Source organism: Marmota marmota, unplaced genomic scaffold (assembly GCF_001458135.2).
Source record: "Marmota marmota marmota unplaced genomic scaffold, marMar, whole genome shotgun sequence".
NCBI classification, from domain to species: domain Eukaryota; kingdom Metazoa; phylum Chordata; class Mammalia; order Rodentia; family Sciuridae; genus Marmota; species Marmota marmota.
In genome coordinates, this window is record NW_026000185.1 from 28,443,001 (window position 1) to 28,461,449 (window position 18,449).

The 18,449-nt window shown below is 60.4% G+C and overlaps 1 protein-coding gene and 1 long non-coding RNA gene across 4 annotated transcripts in view; one reads left to right on the top strand and one right to left on the bottom strand.

Moving 5' to 3' along the window:
* Positions 1-605: 605 nt before the first annotated feature.
* LOC107147064 lies at positions 606-18,443 on the top strand. Its single transcript, XR_001504105.2, has 3 exons — positions 606-1,557; positions 14,088-15,008; positions 18,069-18,443. It is a non-coding gene; the product is annotated as an uncharacterized LOC107147064 (long non-coding RNA).
* Cux1 (cut like homeobox 1) overlaps positions 2,215-18,449 on the bottom strand; it is a 328,005-nt gene continuing 311,770 nt past the window's right edge. For all 3 annotated transcript variants that reach the window (XM_048789985.1, XM_048789984.1, XM_048789983.1), the window contains 9 exons: positions 10,286-10,413; positions 9,673-9,739; positions 9,041-9,153; positions 6,327-6,443; positions 5,255-5,338; positions 4,714-4,770; positions 4,230-4,310; positions 3,397-3,461; positions 2,215-3,137 (listed from right to left, as the gene is read on the bottom strand). In XM_048789985.1, coding sequence (XP_048645942.1) covers positions 3,068-3,137; positions 3,397-3,461; positions 4,230-4,310; positions 4,714-4,770; positions 5,255-5,338; positions 6,327-6,443; positions 9,041-9,153; positions 9,673-9,739; positions 10,286-10,413 — 782 coding nt within the window. In that variant the 3' untranslated portion in view covers positions 2,215-3,067. The remainder of the gene's footprint in view (positions 3,138-3,396; positions 3,462-4,229; positions 4,311-4,713; positions 4,771-5,254; positions 5,339-6,326; positions 6,444-9,040; positions 9,154-9,672; positions 9,740-10,285; positions 10,414-18,449) is intronic.

Genomic DNA, 18,449 nt, shown 5'->3' on the forward strand with positions numbered 1-18,449 from the left:
CCCGGGGCCCGGGGTGCTGGCTCCCGGAACGCGGCTGTGCGTCCCGAAAGGTGCCCTGTGTGGTGGGGAGACCGGGCGTGGACACTTTCCGAACGCCCCTTGGTGACCGGAGCTAGGCAGGGATGGACGCTGTGTCTGGACCCTGACTGCGGGGACAATGGGGAGCCTCGAGGAGGCCCAGATGTCGCAACCGTGAAAGTCTGTGTCTGGTTCTCATAAATCCCGAGGGCGCGCACCACGCCCCCTCTCCAGCCCTCCCAGAGGGGCCACAGGCCGCGGCCCCGGGGCGGGGAGGACATCCCGAACACGGCCCCACCTCCCAATTTCAGACTGGGGGAGACTGGCGCCACTCCAGGAGACGTTGGTCGTCACATGGGCTCACGGGATGCCACAGCCCTGGCTTCCTCACTCCTACCGGGATTCGGAGCTCTGCCTGAGGTTAGCGCAGAGAAGCCGCGCTAAGAACACTGCCCTGCTGGTCTTGGCAGGCCCTGTGGTCTGATCCCGGAGCTCGACCTCCAGCAGTCTGCTCTGGAGGGGTGCAGGACTCCAGCGGACCCGGAAGAGGTCCGAAAGAAGGGGATATCATGTGAGCAGGGGTGTGGAAGAGGTGCTTCCACAGGAGACCTGGGTGCTCCTGGGGTGGGGCAGTGGTTTCTGGGCACCTCCCCTCCTCACCGTCTTAGCTCCCTGCTCCAGCCCCCAGAGGTGTTGAGTCAGCTGCCCGCCCCATCCTCTAGCAGCTCTGTGGCCTGCCATGTTGACTTTGCTGACTGGGAATGCCTCCATCTGTTGGCCTCCCCCACCCACAGTGGCCTCTGACCTTTGTAGAGAGCCCTTCCACCCCTCCAGGGTTTTAATGTGCATCTTGTGGATGGAAAGGGTGGGTCCAGGAGGAGCAGTGCCTGGTGAAGGTGGAGGCTGGCTTGGACCTCCCACCTGCTGCCCTCCACAGGGGCACTAAAGCTAGCCAGGTCTCGGTGGAGGCCTGCTACCTGCCCCCTTCCCTGCCACACTGTACCAGCTGCCCTCGCAGCAGGACCTGGCTAGCAAACACTTAATGAAGTAGGCAGTAGTCCAGCCATCGATGGAGGTGCCCACAGGCTGGACGCTGGCTGGGAACCAGGACACCTATGCATGAGGCCAGGAATTGGGGAGTAGGGTGGCTGCCAGCAGAACGGATTGATGGAGGCTCTGCCCCTGGGCAGCCTGGCCCATTGTGGACTGACCCGGGTACAAATTGTGCCCTGAGCTTGCTGCTGGTGGACTGTCAGTGGCCAGAGAGGATCAGGGTGGAACAATAGCTCTGACCCCTTGGGAGGAGGAAGTGAGGAGGAGCCAGAGGCCTAGTAACTCTGAGTAACCTACCTACCAGGAGGAACTGGTGGGAGAAACGAAAGTGGCTGGGAGAGGGAGAAGGGGTGATGAGCCAAGGGACAGGAATGAGGGTCAGAGAGGACAGTCCATCTTGTGTCTTGGAGTACAGGAAGCTCTGGGGCCTTGGAGGAAGTTCTGAGGGAAGAGGTGGTGAGGGGTCCTGGTAGTAAGAACTCAAAGGTAAGACCCCTGCATGCATAAGCTCTAGCATTCAGGAAGAAGCTCGAGGCAGATGTGGCACAGGGGACTCTGGTCTGGTGGACTGCAGGGCAGGAGCCAGGTTTGGAGCCAGCCTAGTGGGTAAGGCCAGCCACCACAGACCAAAATGAGATGTATGTGAGTGGGGCTGGCATGGGGATGAGGTGGCACAGTCCAGTGGTTCCAGGGAATCTCCATGCAAGACTGGTGTTCAAAGCCCTGATGGGTGTGAGTTCTGGCACCTGGGGGACCCAAGGGAAAGGAGCCCTGCTCTAGATCCAGCTCTGGTGCGTACAGAAAGGGAGGCAGGGATTCCCCAGGAAGGGATGTGGACCACCAAAAACATCAGGCCCCAACCACAGCCTGACAGCTGGCTGTGAAGAAAGGAACTGGTTTCCCTTTTTGATGGGGTTGCAAGCCTGCCCAAGAGAGCCCAGATGCTGTGGGTTTGGGTTTCAGCAAAACTCTGAATGCACTCGGAATTCTTGGGGACAGGAAGAGCGGGAGAGACTTCCTGTATGCCAGGGCCCTGCCCCATACAGACAGACAGCCCTGATCCTGGGGTGGTACTGCAGGCATCTACTGGCCTTCAGAACCCCAGTGTCCCAGAGCTCAGGAGTCACAGAGCATCGGCAGCAGTGTGGCTGCAACTATGGTTTATTCAAACATGCAAAGCTGAACGTGAAACGCAAACCTAACTAAGGAGATCTGCCAGTGGCCCCCAGAGGTGGCCATGCTACGGTGGCCCACAGTCAGTTCTGCGTGGCTGAGAGGCACTGGGACTCCTCTAGCTAGTTCTTGGGTCTGAGGAGCCTGGGGGCCCTGGGATCTTGTTGGAGGCACTTCCTCATCTATAAACCAGAATATCTTGCTAAAGAAAAAAGCAGAAATCACTTGTGTCTGGGGGCAGGGAGGGGGTAGCAGAAACTGTCCCATACTCTGGGGATGGGGTGGGGCATGAGTAAACTAGTTCTTGTCTAACCTTATCTATGTTCTATGGTGGGGGGGTGGAAATCAGTGACAGAGGCAGACCAGGGAGGTCTGACTCAAAGCCCAGTAGCCTACGGGAAGGACCTGACATCTCGTTCAGGGTGTGAGGGAGATCCTAGGGGAGCAAAGGGGATGTCAGAGCCCAGGCCTAAGGAGTCCAAACTGGTTTAACTAATGCCAAAATCAGGTGAGTGTCACAGCCGGGGTCTCTGCCACCAGTGCTAGAGGCCAGGCTGTGTGCGGAGCCCAGGCCAGGCAGGTGGAGCATTTGGTCAGCCTGGCCAGGCATTAGGGGGGCTGTCTGGACCTAGGAAGCCCTGATGTGGCTCTGACATTCTTTTAAGGGGCCCAAGGGGACCTGGGACCTCTGGAAGCTATTGGGCCAAGGACAAGGACAGTATCCATGTTGGTGGGGGGTGTCAGGGGAAGCCTAACTCATTAGAAGCAACTGATCAAGCAGGAGTGGGGATGCAGCCACACTGTTGCAGGGGTGACCCTGATATCACTGCCACAAATCACCAGCTGCCGCCCCGCTGTCCTTCTCGTGGAACTTGTGCAGGTGATCGGCGAACCTGGGAACAGAAACCACTTCTGAGGCTAAACGTGCAAAGGAGAGAAGTGTGTGTGTGTGTGTGGGGGGGGGGCACGTCCCATGTGACAGATGGCCCTGGGGAAGTGGGCGTGGTGGAGGGCTGGGAGAGGACAGGATGGAGCTGTGGTGGACAGCCTGAGGAGCAGGCATCATGAAGGAGGGGCTTGGTGTGGTGTTGAGGAGGGAGGTGGGAGTTCGGGGACTAGATTTTGGGTTTTGGGAACAGGGGACATTCTCACTTCTTGGCGCAGGTGGCGGCACAGTCCCTCTCCAGACTCTCGCTCCAGGCCAGCTTGTAGAGCACCTGACCAGATGGAGGCAGTGTGAGCTGCCCACCCACCTCATGGCCACTCCCACAGCCCACCCACGGCCCCTGTGTCTGCACTCTGGGGACAGAAATGTCCTGTGGCCTCGGCCCCAGGGAATTGGGCAGCAGAGACACTCCTGAGCTTGCTTGTCTCACAGGAGGTCCGATGGGTCCAGACACAATGGCCCTGACATGGGGCGTACTTCTGACAGGTCCAGGAGGTGCTGGGCCCTGCAGTCAGAGTGGTAGCCCAGGCTAGTTATGTAGGGGCCACGGGACAGGCTGGCTGGAGGTGAGTCCCTGAGGCTGGAGTCTCCATACAACAGGCTGGCCCTCTCCTCCCCACTGTGGCAGACACAGAGGCATCCCCAGGCCACTGACTCCAGTGCCCCTCTGACTTGGGGAGATGTGGTTCTGGATGTCCCTTCTCTGGACAGCCCACCCGGCAGTCACTGGGGGGATTTGTTAGACCTGGTCCCTCTTGCCTCAGGCTCCCACCAAGGCCTTTCTTTCCACCAAGCCTCTCAGGTCTGGGTCAGTGGCTGTGGTCAACCAGGCCTCCTCCCCTGAGTGGCCAGGCTGTGCCCTAGTCAGAGAATCCAATCCAAGTCTGGAGTGCTTTTTGTCCCCAGGATGGGGACCAAAGGGAGAGGAGTGGCTCAGAACTGAGGGTGTGGCTTTGAGGAGGCCACAGTAACAGGGTCCTGCTGCCCTGAAGGTCAGCAGAGCATGGTGACATCACTGGCCCATTGTCTGGACACTCACCAAGAAGACCAGGCAATGCAGGAAGAGGGTGTAGAAGAAGCCGATGGTGCGGGCCATCTTGTTGGAGAGGACCAGACGACCCTGGGGGGCAAACAGGGAATGGGAAGATGGGAAAGGGCTGCCCCTGGCTCTTGCAAAGGGGCGCTGGGGCTGCAAGGGGAGGGAAGGGCTGGGAGCTGGGGACCCTTCTACAATGTATGGAAGGGGGCGGATGGAGGGGGAAGTCCAGCTACAGGATTTCAGGGAATGGCGCCCCCTGCAGCCCGGTTCCAGAGCCCACAGTGAATGGTGTTATCGGAGGAGCTGCTGGGGAGAGGGAAGGACCCTGTCCCATTTTCCCAGTCACATGGCCCCCCTTGTTAGGGCATGGGAGGGGTCTGTTGGCCCCTGGGGTTTCTCCCAATGGGGCTGGAGGGCAGGTGCCATGGTGCTTAGAGATAGATGTTCCTGTCTGTCCCAGGTAGGCACAGGCGTGAGGACTCACCATGCTTAGTGTGGCCTTGTCCCAGGGGCTCAGGCTCAGGTACTTCCTCTGCCGCTCCTGAAGGAGGAGAGATGATGAAGAAAGGACCCAGAGAGGGCTGCAGAGCCCTAGGTGGCTGCTACGGGCCCCCTGGTGACAGTCCCACTCAGTGTGACAATCTGGGCTCCCCCAGCATCTGTGTGACTCCCCCACTCCCAGGGCCCCTAATGCCTGTGTAAAAAGCTCTTCCTGGATAGGAAGGCTTAGGCAGGTGGGCAGGGGAGGCCACCACCATCGTGGGGAGTGGAACCCCCTTGCTTGTCTGCCTGCCCCACAGGGGTACTTGGTGAACCTGCTCACTGCCACACGCCCACAGAGAGCCACTGAGGCCTTCCTGGGGGTGACCTGGGCCTCTATGGCACTGAAGCAGTGTGGAGCTGCTGGTCAGGGAGGGCCTGGGCATGCAGAGCCGGGTGTGCCAGGCCAGGGGAGAACAGATGGGCATAGGGAAGGGAGTGGCCGGGCCAGGTGGGCGGGAACTGCTTAGGCCCCCTGCACTGACCCGCTTGCTGAAGGAGGAGAAGGGGTCCAGACGCTCCTCATACTGGGTCGAGTATCGCAGCTCCGTGTCGTCACTGCTGCCACCCTGCACATGGGGAGGAGGAGAAGCCCGTCACGGGCATGGCCCAGCAGGCAGGCAGTGCTCAGGGAAGGCAGGCCAACAGCCACGGCTTCCGCAAGGCTGGGAGAGGGTGCTGGGTGACAGTGAATGTGACCACTGGCTCTGGCCTGGGGTCAGAGTTCTGTCTCCTCCCCAGGCGTCAGGCCCACCTCTCCCAGGTGGGACAGGACAGAGCTGGGCCTGGGTACGAGTTGCTGAGGCTGGCCTCTAATTTGTGGGCTCAAGCCATTTTCCTGCCTCCGTCTCCCGAGTAGCTGGGACCACAGGTGTGGGCCAGGATGTCGGCTTGGTGGGTTTGAAGGGGGTTGCTGGGGGTTGGGGGAAGGCAGCCACTTGGAGCAGCACTGGTTTGCGGAGTCTGGGCGCCCTCTTGTGGCAGGAGAGCAGCATATCAGCACAGCTCCAGCGGGTGGGGGTGGGGCCCGCGGTGTCTGTCTGAGCTCCCTCCCCCTTTACTTCCCGGCTCTGTCTTCCCTTGGTCACAGAAAGGGTTTCCTTGCAGGCGGGGACCCCTGAGAGGCCTGGGGGCCGAAGGACACCAGGGACAGCATTCTCAACTGGAATGGAAATTCTGAATTTTTAAAAAAAAAAATATGTGTAAAACATACCAGTTCCCAGCCTGTCCTGAATGCTCAGTACCCCTAGGGTTAAGTGCCCAGATCCTGGGGGGCACTAGTGGGTCACCACCATTTCACAGAAGGGTTGCCCGGGCTGGTGGGCCCCTGGTCCAGGACCTACCTCCCTGCCGGTTTTTTGAGTGAACCCATATGGGGTCCACTCTGAGCATAGGGAGGTTGGCTGACAAGAGTCGGGGGTGCTGGATGGCCTCGGAGGTCCCCCAGGCCCAGGGTTGCCCCACAGGTCATTTCCCCAACCTTCCCATCTCAAGGCCCTGACCAGCCTCTCCCTCCACCTGGCCCCCTGGGGCTGCCGGTGGGTGGGGGGCGCTCACCCGGCCTGGGTAGCTCTGCAGGAACTTGATCTTCTCGAAGAGTTTGATGTTGTCGGCGCGCAGGCTGTCTAGCTCGCCCTGCAGGGCTTGGATGGTGTGCTGGGCCAGGCGGCTCTCCTGTGGGGGCAGTGGGCAGACGGGAGGGCCGGGGTCAGAGGGCACCACACTGGCACAAGTACTGCCCTCTACTAGGCCCCTCTCTGTGCCCATGGCCTTCTCCTTGACCTGCTGGACACTGCTCATGGCTGTCCCTCTTGGAAGTTCCCCTTTTCTTCCTAATCCCAGCCCAGGTCACTGTCTGGGGTCAGGTGTCTTCATATTTTATTTGGTTGGGGTGTTACCAGCCTTTTAGATGATCATCACGACTCCTATTATTATTAATGCATTGCTGGGGGTCAAACCCAGGTCTTGCACTTGGTAGGCCAGGGCTCTACCTCTGAGCCGTGTCCCCAGCCTCTGTAAGCCACGGAGGTCTAATCCAATCCCATAAATGTCACCATCTTTATGTGGACAATGCAGTCCACTCACCATGTCCAACCATCTCCATCATTTAATTTCAGGACATTTTTATCACCCTAGCAAGAATCCCTGCACCTGTCAGCCGTCCCCCTGTCCCCCGCCCCTGGCAGTCACTTCCTGGACATTTTACAGAAATGGAATCGCAGCCGTGTGGGTTTAATGTTGGCTGACCTAAAGGCAAGAGGAAATGGGATCTCGTGTTTCAATTTCCTCAGGTGTGTGAACGGGGGGGGGGGTTTCCTTTCCGCTGTTCAAAATTCAAGCAGTACCAAGAGGTATATGGCAGTGTGGCCATGTTCCTTGAAAAATCAAATGTAGAACTGTCACACGCTCTGGCAAGGCCCCTTCTGGGATCATGTCCAAAATAATAGGAGAGCAGGGTCTGGAAGGAATGTCATCTGTACATCCTGTGAACACTGCTCTCGACAGCCACAGCCCGGGGGCAGCCCAGAGGTCTCGCAGGGGAGTGGACAAATAAAATGTGGCACATGCAGAAAATGGAATAATTCTTAAAAAGGAGGGACATTGGGACATATGGTACAACACGGATCAACCTTGAGGACATGACAGTAAGCGAACTAAGCCCGGTCACAAAGGAAAATGCAGTATGAATCCACTTATGTGAAGTGAGAAAGAAAATTGTGGTTCAGTTCCTAGAGACAGAAGCAGGGTGGCAGCGGCCAGGTGCCAGCAGAGGAAGAGTGGGGACCTGAGTGGGTGGAGGTTCAGACTTGCAGGCTGCAGAGCTCAGGAGATGGCCGGGGGTGACGGTGGTACAATGTGAGTGTACTTATTGGTCGGGATGGTAAGTTTATGTTACGTTGTTTATTTCACCATGATTTTTAAGAAAGGTTTTGGTACCAGGTCTAGAATTGTTATTATTTTGGGGGGGTGCAGGGATTAAATCGAGGGGTGCTCTACCACCGAGCCACACCCCCAGTCCTTTTTATTTTTGAGACAGGGTCTTGCTCAGTTGCTGAGGCTGGCCTTGAACTTGCCATCCTCCTGCCTCAGCCTCCTGAGCTGCACCCCCAGGCCTGGCACAAGCACAAGCTGGAACCCTCTAACGGCTTTTGCTCCCCCACTTCCTGTGTCTCCTGGCCTTCCCACTGGGGCTGTCCCCAGGGCCTGAGGGCCAGGAGGTTCCTAGGTTACACCTGCAGCCCTGGTGGCTCCTTCTGTACAGCCTCTTGCTCCAGAGCTGGGTGGCAGAGGGCCCTTGGGTGTGACCATGCCTGTCGCTGACGGCTCTGGTGGGGGCCTGCAGTCTGTGAGGAGGTTCTGTGACTTCCCGACCCCTCCCACTGGGAGAGTGTCTGTAGGGGAGGGTCCCAGGACTGGCTCCAGAGCCCCAAGGCCGGGGCAGTGCCACACCCATGTGCTTCCCTGCTCTGTCACTTGGCTCTCCGCACAGCTGCATTCAGTGTCCGTGCCTCCCTGGGGACACCCAAGCCCTGTCTGGGCGTCGTGTCTGGACACCTCCTGCCCCTGCTCCTCCTGCTCCCTCCCAGGCCCTCTAGGGCTCTGTTCCATCCTCTTTAGGGACCTCGTCCCTGCAGCCACCAGCCACGTGTGGACAACACCCTATGGAGGCCCACAGCACCTCTCAGGTCCAGACTGGTCACCCATGCAGGGCAGGCCCTCCCTCAGGTACCCTCCAGGAAGGCCCTGGTGTGGGTCAGCGGCCAGCAGGCTCTTTGGGCTCCTTGGTCCCCTGACCCCTTGAGGTCCCTTCACTGTTCATCTCCATGGGGTTCCCAGCCCCCCTCTCTCCCACCTGGCCTTGCTTCCCACCCCCACCTCAGGTGGGTGTTTCCTCCTGGACCTTCGTAACCATGGCCTGGTCACCTTCTGTCCTGCCCTGGCACCCGCGTGACCCGCCTTGCTGTCCAACACAGCCGCACTCCGCTGCCTAAATCCCCTGGGGCTGTCCTGGCAGCAGCGCCCGCCTGGTGCCCGCCTGTCTTGGGCTTCCTTCCTACAACCTGGAGCAGGTCCTGTGTGTCCCACCTTGAGTCTGATTCTTAGGACTCAGCATGGCGCGGCCTCCTCCAGGAAGCCCTCCCTGACCGCACAGGACAGGCCCCCTGTCACTGCAGTTTAAGGTCTGTGACAGTTTCCTCCTCTGGGCCCATGTGTTCTCCCACTGTGTCCTCAGGACCGTGGCATGTAGGGGACAGAAGGACGTGACTCACAGCCTCTAGCTCCTGGTTCCGGGTACGGAAGCGCTCCCTCTGGCTGGAGATGATGGAGAGCAGGGAATCCACCTGGCCCTCGGGGAGGGTGCCACTGGCTGGTGGGGAGGGTCCTGGGAGAGAGTGGAGAAGGTGGCAGGAGACATGGGTGGCCCAGGCCTTGAGGTGGAAGTCGGACCCCCAGGTGTGAGCAGGTGTGTGAAGGGGAGGGGCAGCCAGGGAGCCTGAGAGGCCGGCCCTGCAGGGCTCTGCCCCAGGGCACCTGTCTGCACTGCCATGGAGCCAGGCCTGGGACTCCTCCGCCCTGTTACTCTGTACGGATGCGTGGCCACTGCCTCTATCACACCGGTCCCTTGTCAAGCAAAGAGACACTGAGGGAACTGGGGAGGCCTGGACACACCCCCACATCCTGGTGCGGCAGCCTCAGGTTTTGGCCTCAGTCCTGAGGAGGCTGCCTCCCCTCAACCCTGAGGAGCTCCAGCTGCCATCTGGCACTAACGCCACGGCAGGCCACGGGGTGGGCGCGGGGGCCGACCTGCTGCTTTTGAGGTCACTGCTGCATTGTTGGGGTGGGGGCTCTGGGCTCTCCGCCTGCACCTGCCCCCAGCCCCGCTCCCTGAGCCCCTCCTCACCATAGAACAGGGCGGTGGCCTCCTTGATGGGCTCTGGGATCTTCTCCAAGCCTTGCTCAGCAGCACCCTGAGGTGGGGGAGAGACGCAGGTGCTCCCACATCCGGGCACTGACCGCCCTCTCTCAGGGTGGCCAAGCCAAGTGGGGTGGAGGAGCTGCCGGAGCCTGCATGGGCTGGGCCCTGGGGTGCTCCTGAGGGAGTTCAGCCGGTGGCTCTCACCTGGCCACTGGGCCCTGACCGGCACCAGAGCCTGGGCAACCCTGGCCCAGCAGCCGGACGCTGTGGGACCTGGGCAGCCACACCTCCTCGGCTGTGAGGGTGATGCCGTGCCCCTGGGGACCCTCTGGGCTCCTGCCTTCTGTGGTCTGGGGCCTCGGATGCTTCAGCCGAGAGAGGGGTGCAGGAGCCTGGCCTTGCCTCTGCCCGTGGGGAGGACGGTGGCCAGCCCGGGGGGAGTGGGGAACCCAGAAGATGTGGGCGCAGCCCCCTAGATTTTGGGGGTGGGGTGGGCTTACCCAGCTGCAGGGTCATGGGGGGCCGACCTGGGAGGTCCAGGGCTCCTGAGGCTGAAAGGATGGGGGCCCGGGGAAGGGCAGAGGGGAGCGGGGTTCACCTCGGCATCCGGGCGCCGGAGGGACTGGATGGTGCTCAGGTCCTGCTCTAAGCGGGCGATCAGCTCTCTCTGCTCAGTGGCCGTGGCCATGGCCTGGGTGACGTGCATCTGCAGCTCCGCACAGCGCCCTGCAGTCAAAGGAAAATGCGACCATCAGAGGACCTGACGTGACCCCTGGCTTGCCCCTGTGGCTCACGGTCCATTGGCCATTCCCTCCACACGGCCACTGCCCAAGAGGTGCTGGCTGCAACCACTCTGGGCCTGGGTCCCCAGGGGAGGGGAAGGAAACTGGGCCTGGACTTAGGAGAAATGGGGGCACCCCACCTCTGCCCAAGACCTTCCCGGTGACCCTGGATGGCCCCTTCTCCCCTGTGGGTCTCACTTGGCCTCTGTCAAGCAGGGCGAGGAGCCCCAGGCTTCCCCAGTGAGCCCCCAGTTTCTCATGTCCTGGGATCATGACCAGAGAGGGCCCGGGTGGGAGGGGCTGAGAAAAGCAGGTGAGGTGTTGGGGGGACAGGGGGGGGGTCCCGCCTCTGGAGCTGAGCCCAGACCTGGGTGGTGCCCCCTGCAACAGGCTCCAGACGCAGTGGTGGACAGGGTGGCAGGGGTGAGTGTTGGGTGGCCCCCAGAGTTCCCTGACCCACAGCCCTGTCCCCCTCCCCTATCCAGGAGCCAGCCCCTGCCACCAGCCCCGCGCCTGATGCTGTGAATCAAACCCCAGGATCATCTTTGCTAGGAGGCAAATCCAAACTAGTTCTGTTTGGAAACCTCTGCCCCTGCAGGAGGGTGGGAGATGGTGGGCAAGTTCTCCAAGCCTGGTCTCCAGGATGCCTTCAGTGGTCACTGGCTAGGACAGCAGAGTCCTGGGAGATGACCAGATCCCAGGATGAGGTATGGGTCTGCTTCTGGCTGTGTGACTCCAGGCAGCTGGACCACCCTCTCTGGACCTCATTTATAAAATGGTGATATCAGACCTTCCTTGGTGAGCTGTGGGGCCCTGTCCTTATGGGTGGCCTGCATGGCCACCAGAGGGCACTGTGGCCTCAGAAATGCTCAGACTCCAGGCAGTGAGCTGTGAACCGGCTCCTCACTGGGCAGCCTGCTGACCAGCTGTCCAACCGGCCCTGGGCCAGGGGACAGCCCCACCTCACCCCGCTGCTCCACCTCCTGGTGCCCACCATCTGCCACGCCCTTTCCGCACCCTGTGACAGTCTGATCATTCAGAACAGAGGGTTCCTATTTTAGAGATGAAGAACTGAGGCGTCCCCACCTGGGATGGAACCCAGCGGTGCCCTGTCCCTCAGTGCTTCCCCACACCACAGTCCCCACTGCTCAAGCCTCAGATGGACTCCTCCCTCAGACAGGCGGGCCCCTTCCCTATTCCTGGCGGGCAGGCGGTGGTGAGGAAGGGGGGCGGCGGAGTGTGGCCTGAGGGCAGCGCCAGGACCGAGGGCGGGCTGCGGGTGGCAAGGGTGGGGCCTAGCCCTGGTGATCCATAGGAGCTTTAGCGGGCCCCAGTGGGGAGACCAGAAAGGACAAACTTGCCACAACCTTGGCCTTGGGCCCAGGCCTGGAGATGGGACTGCCGAGCCCGCGCCTCCGCACCATGCATGCTCAGGAGGGCTATGGATGGAAGTCCAGGACATGGAGGGAGAGGACAGCCAGAAAGCTAGTGGGAACTGGCACTGGGTGACGACCTACAGAAGGCCAGAGAAGCCAAGCAGTGCCCGCCTGTGATCCCAGCCACTCTGGAGGCTGAGGCCAGAGGATCACAAGTTCAAGGCCAGCCCCATCTCAAAGTAAGCAAACAGGACTAGGGGTACATCTCAGGGGTAGACCTTTTGCCCAGTATGCACGAGGCCCTGGGTTTAATCCTCAGTATTAAAAAAGAAAGAAACAAACAACAAAAAAAAAAAAAAAAGAAAGAAAGAAAAAAAGAAAGAAATCAAGCTAACAGAAGCTTGGGTGACATTAATAGAGGTGAAGGGCCTGGACTGGGGGAGGGGATGGGGTTCATTTCCTGGCAAGAGAGGCCACAGGAGCAACTGCAAACAGAAGCCTGTCCACACGGTGCAGGGACTTATTCTGCCTGGGTGGGGTAGACAGAGTCCCAGACAAGGCGCAGGTGAAGGGCATTCGGGGATGAGGGCACGGAGGTCACAGGTGCGGGGCTGACATGGGGAACTGAGGGCAGGTGACCACTGCCCACCAGAGTGAAACCTCTCCCTTGGAGGTGGGCGTGGGGCAGGGACCTTGCAGAAGTGGCACAAGGGCTGGCTCGAAGGCCAGTGAGATGGCTCTGTGACCTGCTTGTTTTATCTGCCACCAGCCTGTGCCACCCAAGCATGGCTCGGCTTGGCTTCCAGGGTGGGCACAACCTTCAGCTTCAAGAGCCACCAGAGGGAATGGGGGAGGCCGGGAGAGCCTGGGCAAGCTGCTGGGGGTGGGCTCATGGTCCCTGCCTGTGCATACAGGTGACATTCTGCAGGTGTGTGAGGGTCCTGAGAGCAGACCTCCACCCAGGCTGCCAGCTCAGGCCTCCTTGGGGACAGTCAGTGTGTCCTGTGTCCAGCTGCTCTGGGCAGCCTTCTGCTGTAGCTACAAGTATGACATTGTGGAGCTCTGGGTGCAGGATGAGGGTCAGGGGACACCATCCCTGAGGACATGGCTCTGGGGGACACTGGCTGGTGTCCGTGTGCAGCAGAAATGGAGGATGGCGGCTTGTGAGGCCCAGAGGAGAGGCTGGGTAGAGGTCAGAGGGCAGGGAGGCCCTGGGGGAGAGGCTGCAGGGAAGCCCCAGGGCAGGGCGGGCACCTGAGACAGCAAGGACAGGCCCGGGCGGACCCCAGCAATGACCGAGCTGTGCCTCGGACCTGTCCCTCCACGCTGGGGGTGAGGAGGCAGGAGGTGGCCTGCGAGGCGCCCTGAGGAGGGTCTCAGCTCTAGACCCTTCTTGGAGGAGCTGTGGGCGCTCCCTGTCCCCTCTGCAGGAGGAGGGGACACACAGACCAACAAGTTTGGGGTCAATTCCTGGGTGGCCACAGGGCATCAGAGGAGGGCCTGGGCTGGACTCCTCCAGAGCTGGGCTTTGACCCCTGCCCCCTAGGGCTTTCGTGACCCCAGGCCGGCGGGGTTTGGACCTGGGCAGCTCCACTCTGGGACAAGGTGGAAGAAGTGCTGGTGACAGTCGGGACCCCTTTGTGTACAGAACCCGGGGGAGGAGGCCCATGCCTGGCCCCCGCCCCCTGGGAGGGGGACGGAGGGGCGGGCGGCTCTGCAACCACATAGTACCGTGGGACAACTAAGGGACTGTATGGTGGGGACGTGGACCTGGGCGCCCAGGCGAGGAGCCCAGAGGGTGCAGCAGGGACAGTGGCCAGAGCTTGTGGTGACATCTCAGAGGAGTGCCACAAAAACCTGGGGAAGAGGTGGCAGGAATCAGGGGACAAGTCAGGAGGAAGCGTGTTCAGGGACCACATGGAAGAGGGACTGTCCAGAAATAAGGAGGGTCGCAGGTGTCTCAAGCTACAGAAAGGCGGAGGCGGGGAGGGCTGCGGACCCACTGGAGAGGGTCCAGGGCCGTGAGCCCAGGGCAGTGGCGGGTGGGGGAAGGGCGAGTGCTGGGGACAGGTCCAGCAGTGCGCAGGGCTGGGGGGACCCTGTGGCGGGGGGTGGCTGTGCAAGAGAGCCCGTGGGAGGGCGTGGGGACAGTCTGCAGCTAGCAGGAGGGGTGACGAGGACGAGTGAGTGCCAGAGAGGTGGGGGCTGGCCTCGCCTCTGACTGTCCTCTCCCCTTTTGAAGGTGTAGGGGACCTTGTCCTTCTGGGAGAATCTGGAAGACGTCCTGGAAGGTGCATTTCAGAGGGAAGAAGGAGATCAGAGCAATCTCAAGATCTAAGGAGGCGGAGTCCACCGCCCAAAGTCAAGGACAAGGACCACTGAAGGGCAGAGACTTCTCACAGCTGGTGGCAGGTGGCGAGGCCTGTGGGCACTGGAGGCAGGGACCCTGTCTTATTCAATCAGCCACCTGCAGGCTCCCTCATGGGCCCCTCCATGCCTCTGCCCTGGTACAACCCCTGGTGATGGTGGCTGCGCCTGTCCCTGCCAGCAGGTGCTGGCCACATGCCCCTGTGCAATGGTGTCCCCAGGAAATTGCCCCTTCCTGGCGCATGGACTCTGCTTCTCCCTGGCAGTGGCACAGTACGGTGGGGATCCTGCTGCAGTTCCTGGCGCACACGCACCTTCTCTCAACCCGCCCCCCGCAGCAAAGCACCTTGGAGAAGTCCGTGCCCAAGTGTCCACCACACCTAGGACCCGCCAAGGCCTCCGCACATGGCCTTCCCGCCCGCCACCCCATTTCCTGGGCCTCCCTCCCACTCAGCGTCTCTCTGGCACCTCAACCGCACCTGACAGTGACCCCCGATGGCCAGGGCCGCAGCCCACGGTGACCCCATATTCACACACACTTCCCCAGCTGGGACTCTCACCCCCCAGAGTGCCTCAGACACCCTGGACTGCAGTCTTTCTCGTCACACGAGAGAGAACACCCACATAGACACCCTCAGGCCTGCTGGTGACCATGCATGGCGGTCAGCGTGGGGACGTGGCCCCCCGCCCGCCATGTTTCTGCTTCACCTGGTGTCCCTGCTGCCCCTCGTCTACCTGGCAAGAGCCTCTACCTGCTTCAGCGACTCCACCCTGAGGTCCTTCAGCCTCTCACCAGGTCAGTGCTCAGTGACCAGCCCTCAAACAACAGGACCTGGGTGTCTCTTCCTGCCCCACCCTCCTCTGGGCTTGTGCCCAGCCTGGAGCATGTCCCTGGCCCAGAGCTGGCCTCAGTCACCTTCTGCTTCATACCCCGGTGGAGGGGTTCTGAGAGAGGTGGCCTCGTAGGGCGGGGTGGGCCTGGTCACATGTGGGGCCAGGTCATTCTTTGCTGTGGAGGACTGTCCCATGCCTTGTAGGAGAGCTAGCAGGGTCTCCTGGCTTCTGCTCTCAAGATGCCAAGGGTGCCTTCCTATTGTGACCGACAAAAACATCTGATATTGCTAAATGTCCCCAGGGGCAGAGTTGCCACCGGTGGAGAACTGCTGTCCCACACAAAGAAGCTCTTAGGGACTCCAGTTTCCTTAAGAGCTTCTGGGTTTGGCTGTGGGAGCTGCCCTGACAGACAGCCACACCAGACAGACTGCAAAGATGTGATCTCCTGCCATGGGAGGCAATGAGGAGAGGGTACTGGGAGGAGGCCCCTGCCGCCCACATGGTGTGCCCACCGGCCTGTCACAGGCCTCATCAGTAGCCAGGAAAGACCCGGCAGCTGCTGGGTCTCTAGGTGCCTGAGGAGCACCTGACATGGAGCAGGACTGGGTGAAAAAACCCGCTCAGGGCCGGGCACGGTGGCGCACACCTGCAATCCCAGCGGCTCGGGCAGCTGAGGCAGGAGGATCCCAAGCTCAACCTGGCGAGGCCCTAGGCAGCTCAGTGAGCGATCCTGTCTCCAGGTAAAACATCAAAAGGGCTGGGGCTGGGCTCAGAGGTTGAGTGACTGGGGGTTCGGTCCCCAGTGCCAGAAATGAAACAAAAACCCAGACCATCACGGACCACCAGAACCCCTGCTCAGGCGCCAGACGACGCCTACACTGGGACATGGGGACAACCATAGCTAGGTGCTGGGCCCTGCGGTTTCCAGGTGTCCCAGGTCCCCAGAGTCCTGTGTGCTCAGCGTTCTCATCAGCCTACTTCTATGAGGAAGTAAAATTCACCTTTCAGAGGTGTCCCCAGTGTCCACTGGCCAGGCCACCAGTTGGTAAGAGGCATGCCTCCCTCATCAGTGGGCAGGGCCCTCAAGCCTCAGTCCCTGCAGTGCCCACCATTGTCCCCACGGGGCAGCTCTGCTAAGGCTTGTTCTCTAGGGACTCTGCCGGGGTGCTGGGACGGGGAGCCTCCCTGCGACATTCTCAGCCTGAGCGGCTCGGACGTGGTGGGCCTGCCGAGGCCAGGCAGGGCTGTGGGTCCCGCTCCATTAAGGATAGCTGCTCTGTGCTGGGTGGGTCACTGATGGCTGGGCTCCCAGGTTGGCCTGGCACGCCTAGGCCCAGGCCTCTGCTGCCTCGTGGGAAGCTATGGCGAGCTCCAGCGGGGACAGCAGGCTGCACACCTGCATGGCTGGCGTGCTGGGCCAGGAGGGAGCCACTCTCCAGGCTACCCTTCCCAGGTCCCGTTAAACACAGCAGAGGGCTCGAGGGCCATCTGCAATGGCCTTCTCAGAGGACCAGGAGGCTTATGATTTTGTTCAAGCACACTGAGCTACAGGGGAGGCAGGGAGGCCAAGGCCTGGAGGCCGAGCAGCTCGCTGGGTGCGGGGCGCCTGCTGCAGCCAGGGGAGGGAGTCCTGCTTCCTCATCCGCCTCAGGAGCTGGCAGCCTGCAGAGCGAGAGCTTGCACACCTCCAGCCGCACACCCCTAGCCCCGCACCTCCAGCCCGCACCCCTCCAGACCCACACCTCCAGCCACGGCTGCTGTGCTTAATTACATTTCACTTTAAGAGCACTTAGGGAGGCTTTCTGGGTAAAAAGACCTTGTGCTGCTGTTTGTCTTACACGTTATAGTTTAATTTCGTTAACAGATCTTTAAAAAGTGGGGGTGGACCCAGGCTAGCTGACAGAAGTTTCTGGAGTTGGACCCCAGATTGTCAAATGCCAAGCCTGCAGGGCAGGGCGCGCAGTCCTGTGCTGAGCTCCCTGTGGCAGGGGACTCGGGCTCCCCTCTGCCCTTGGGGCTCCTGCTACAGGAAATAAAAAAGACGTTAATTCAGAGGGAGGGGCCGTGATTACAGGCCACACAGGGGAGCTTCATGATCATCATCTTGGATTAACACGCCACCAAGTAACCACTCCCCGACTGTCACACACCACACAGATGACAATTCTGTCCCACCCAGCAGATCTCAAAACAAGAGCACCCGAGTCACTTGGGTGTGGGCAGCCTCCCAGCCAACTCTGCCACCCAGCGCCAGCCAGAAAGAGGGCCCCTCAGGAGCCCCACATTCCAGAAACCCACAAGCCACTGAGCCCCCTCTGCTCCCCATGTGCCAGCTGACCCCCCCCCCCGCCTTGGCCTGTCCTTCTTTACACCAGGAGCCAGGGACAAAGTGAGGACCCCCCTGGCTCCCCAGAGCAGCGAGGCCGGGCCCCTGGCCAGGTGCAGGCAGCTCGGGAGAGGGACTTGGCCATGGCCTCGGCCACCCAAGCCCCAGTTATTGGGCTGCTACAGCCAGCCCCGCGCTGTGCTTGGCACCTTGGGCCTCCGTTCCTGGTCCCCACAAGCCTGAGACCAGGAAGTGTCCCCATTTGACGGACAGGGAAGCAGGTACCAGTGAGGTAAGTTCTTGGGTCAAAGGTTGCAGACAGTGGGGGTGACATCAAGCAGGGAGGCTGGCCCCAGGGAGCTGTCACTACGTGCAGGACGGAGGACCAAGAGCATCAGGGGCGCGGTGCCCAGATCCCAGCGCTCCAGGCTTCTGCCCGCGAATGACCGGAAACCATGTGCCATAGGGCTCCGAAGCTGGGGGACAGCGGCTCGGACAAGGGCAGTTCTCACACTGCCCTTGGGACCCGTGGGCAGTGTTTGCTGCTTTCCTCAGGCCAGAGCACTTCAAAGAAAGACGACCCACACACCCTGTGTTTGTATAAAAGATATTTACTTCAATTATCACACCTAGGGTGCTAGTGAATAGTAATAATACATGGTGTGAGTTCAGTGATATTGCTTCTCCATATCATAGAGGGACCGTGTACAGTGCTGAGGACGAACATCGTATGGCTAACCAGACAGCGACACCAGGGACACCGGGGACACCGGGCCGACGGGCGCCTCCCCCCCACGCCAGCCTCGTCAACTTGACTCTCGATGTGGAAAACAAATAGCAAGAAACATGTCGTCAGAGATGAGTCACAGTAACACAAGGGGCTTCTCAAAGCTATTTGTACAAAAATGACGCCTTTTTTTTGTTGTTGTTTTTTTTTTTTGTTTTTCTCTTCTTTTTGGTCGATTGGGTCTTTGTGAGGATTAAGGAAAATAAATCTGTGATGTGAGCGTTAACAGACGAGCTCTAGACACCTAAGACTTAGTGCGTTACAGAAAATATAAAATACTGCCAAAATGT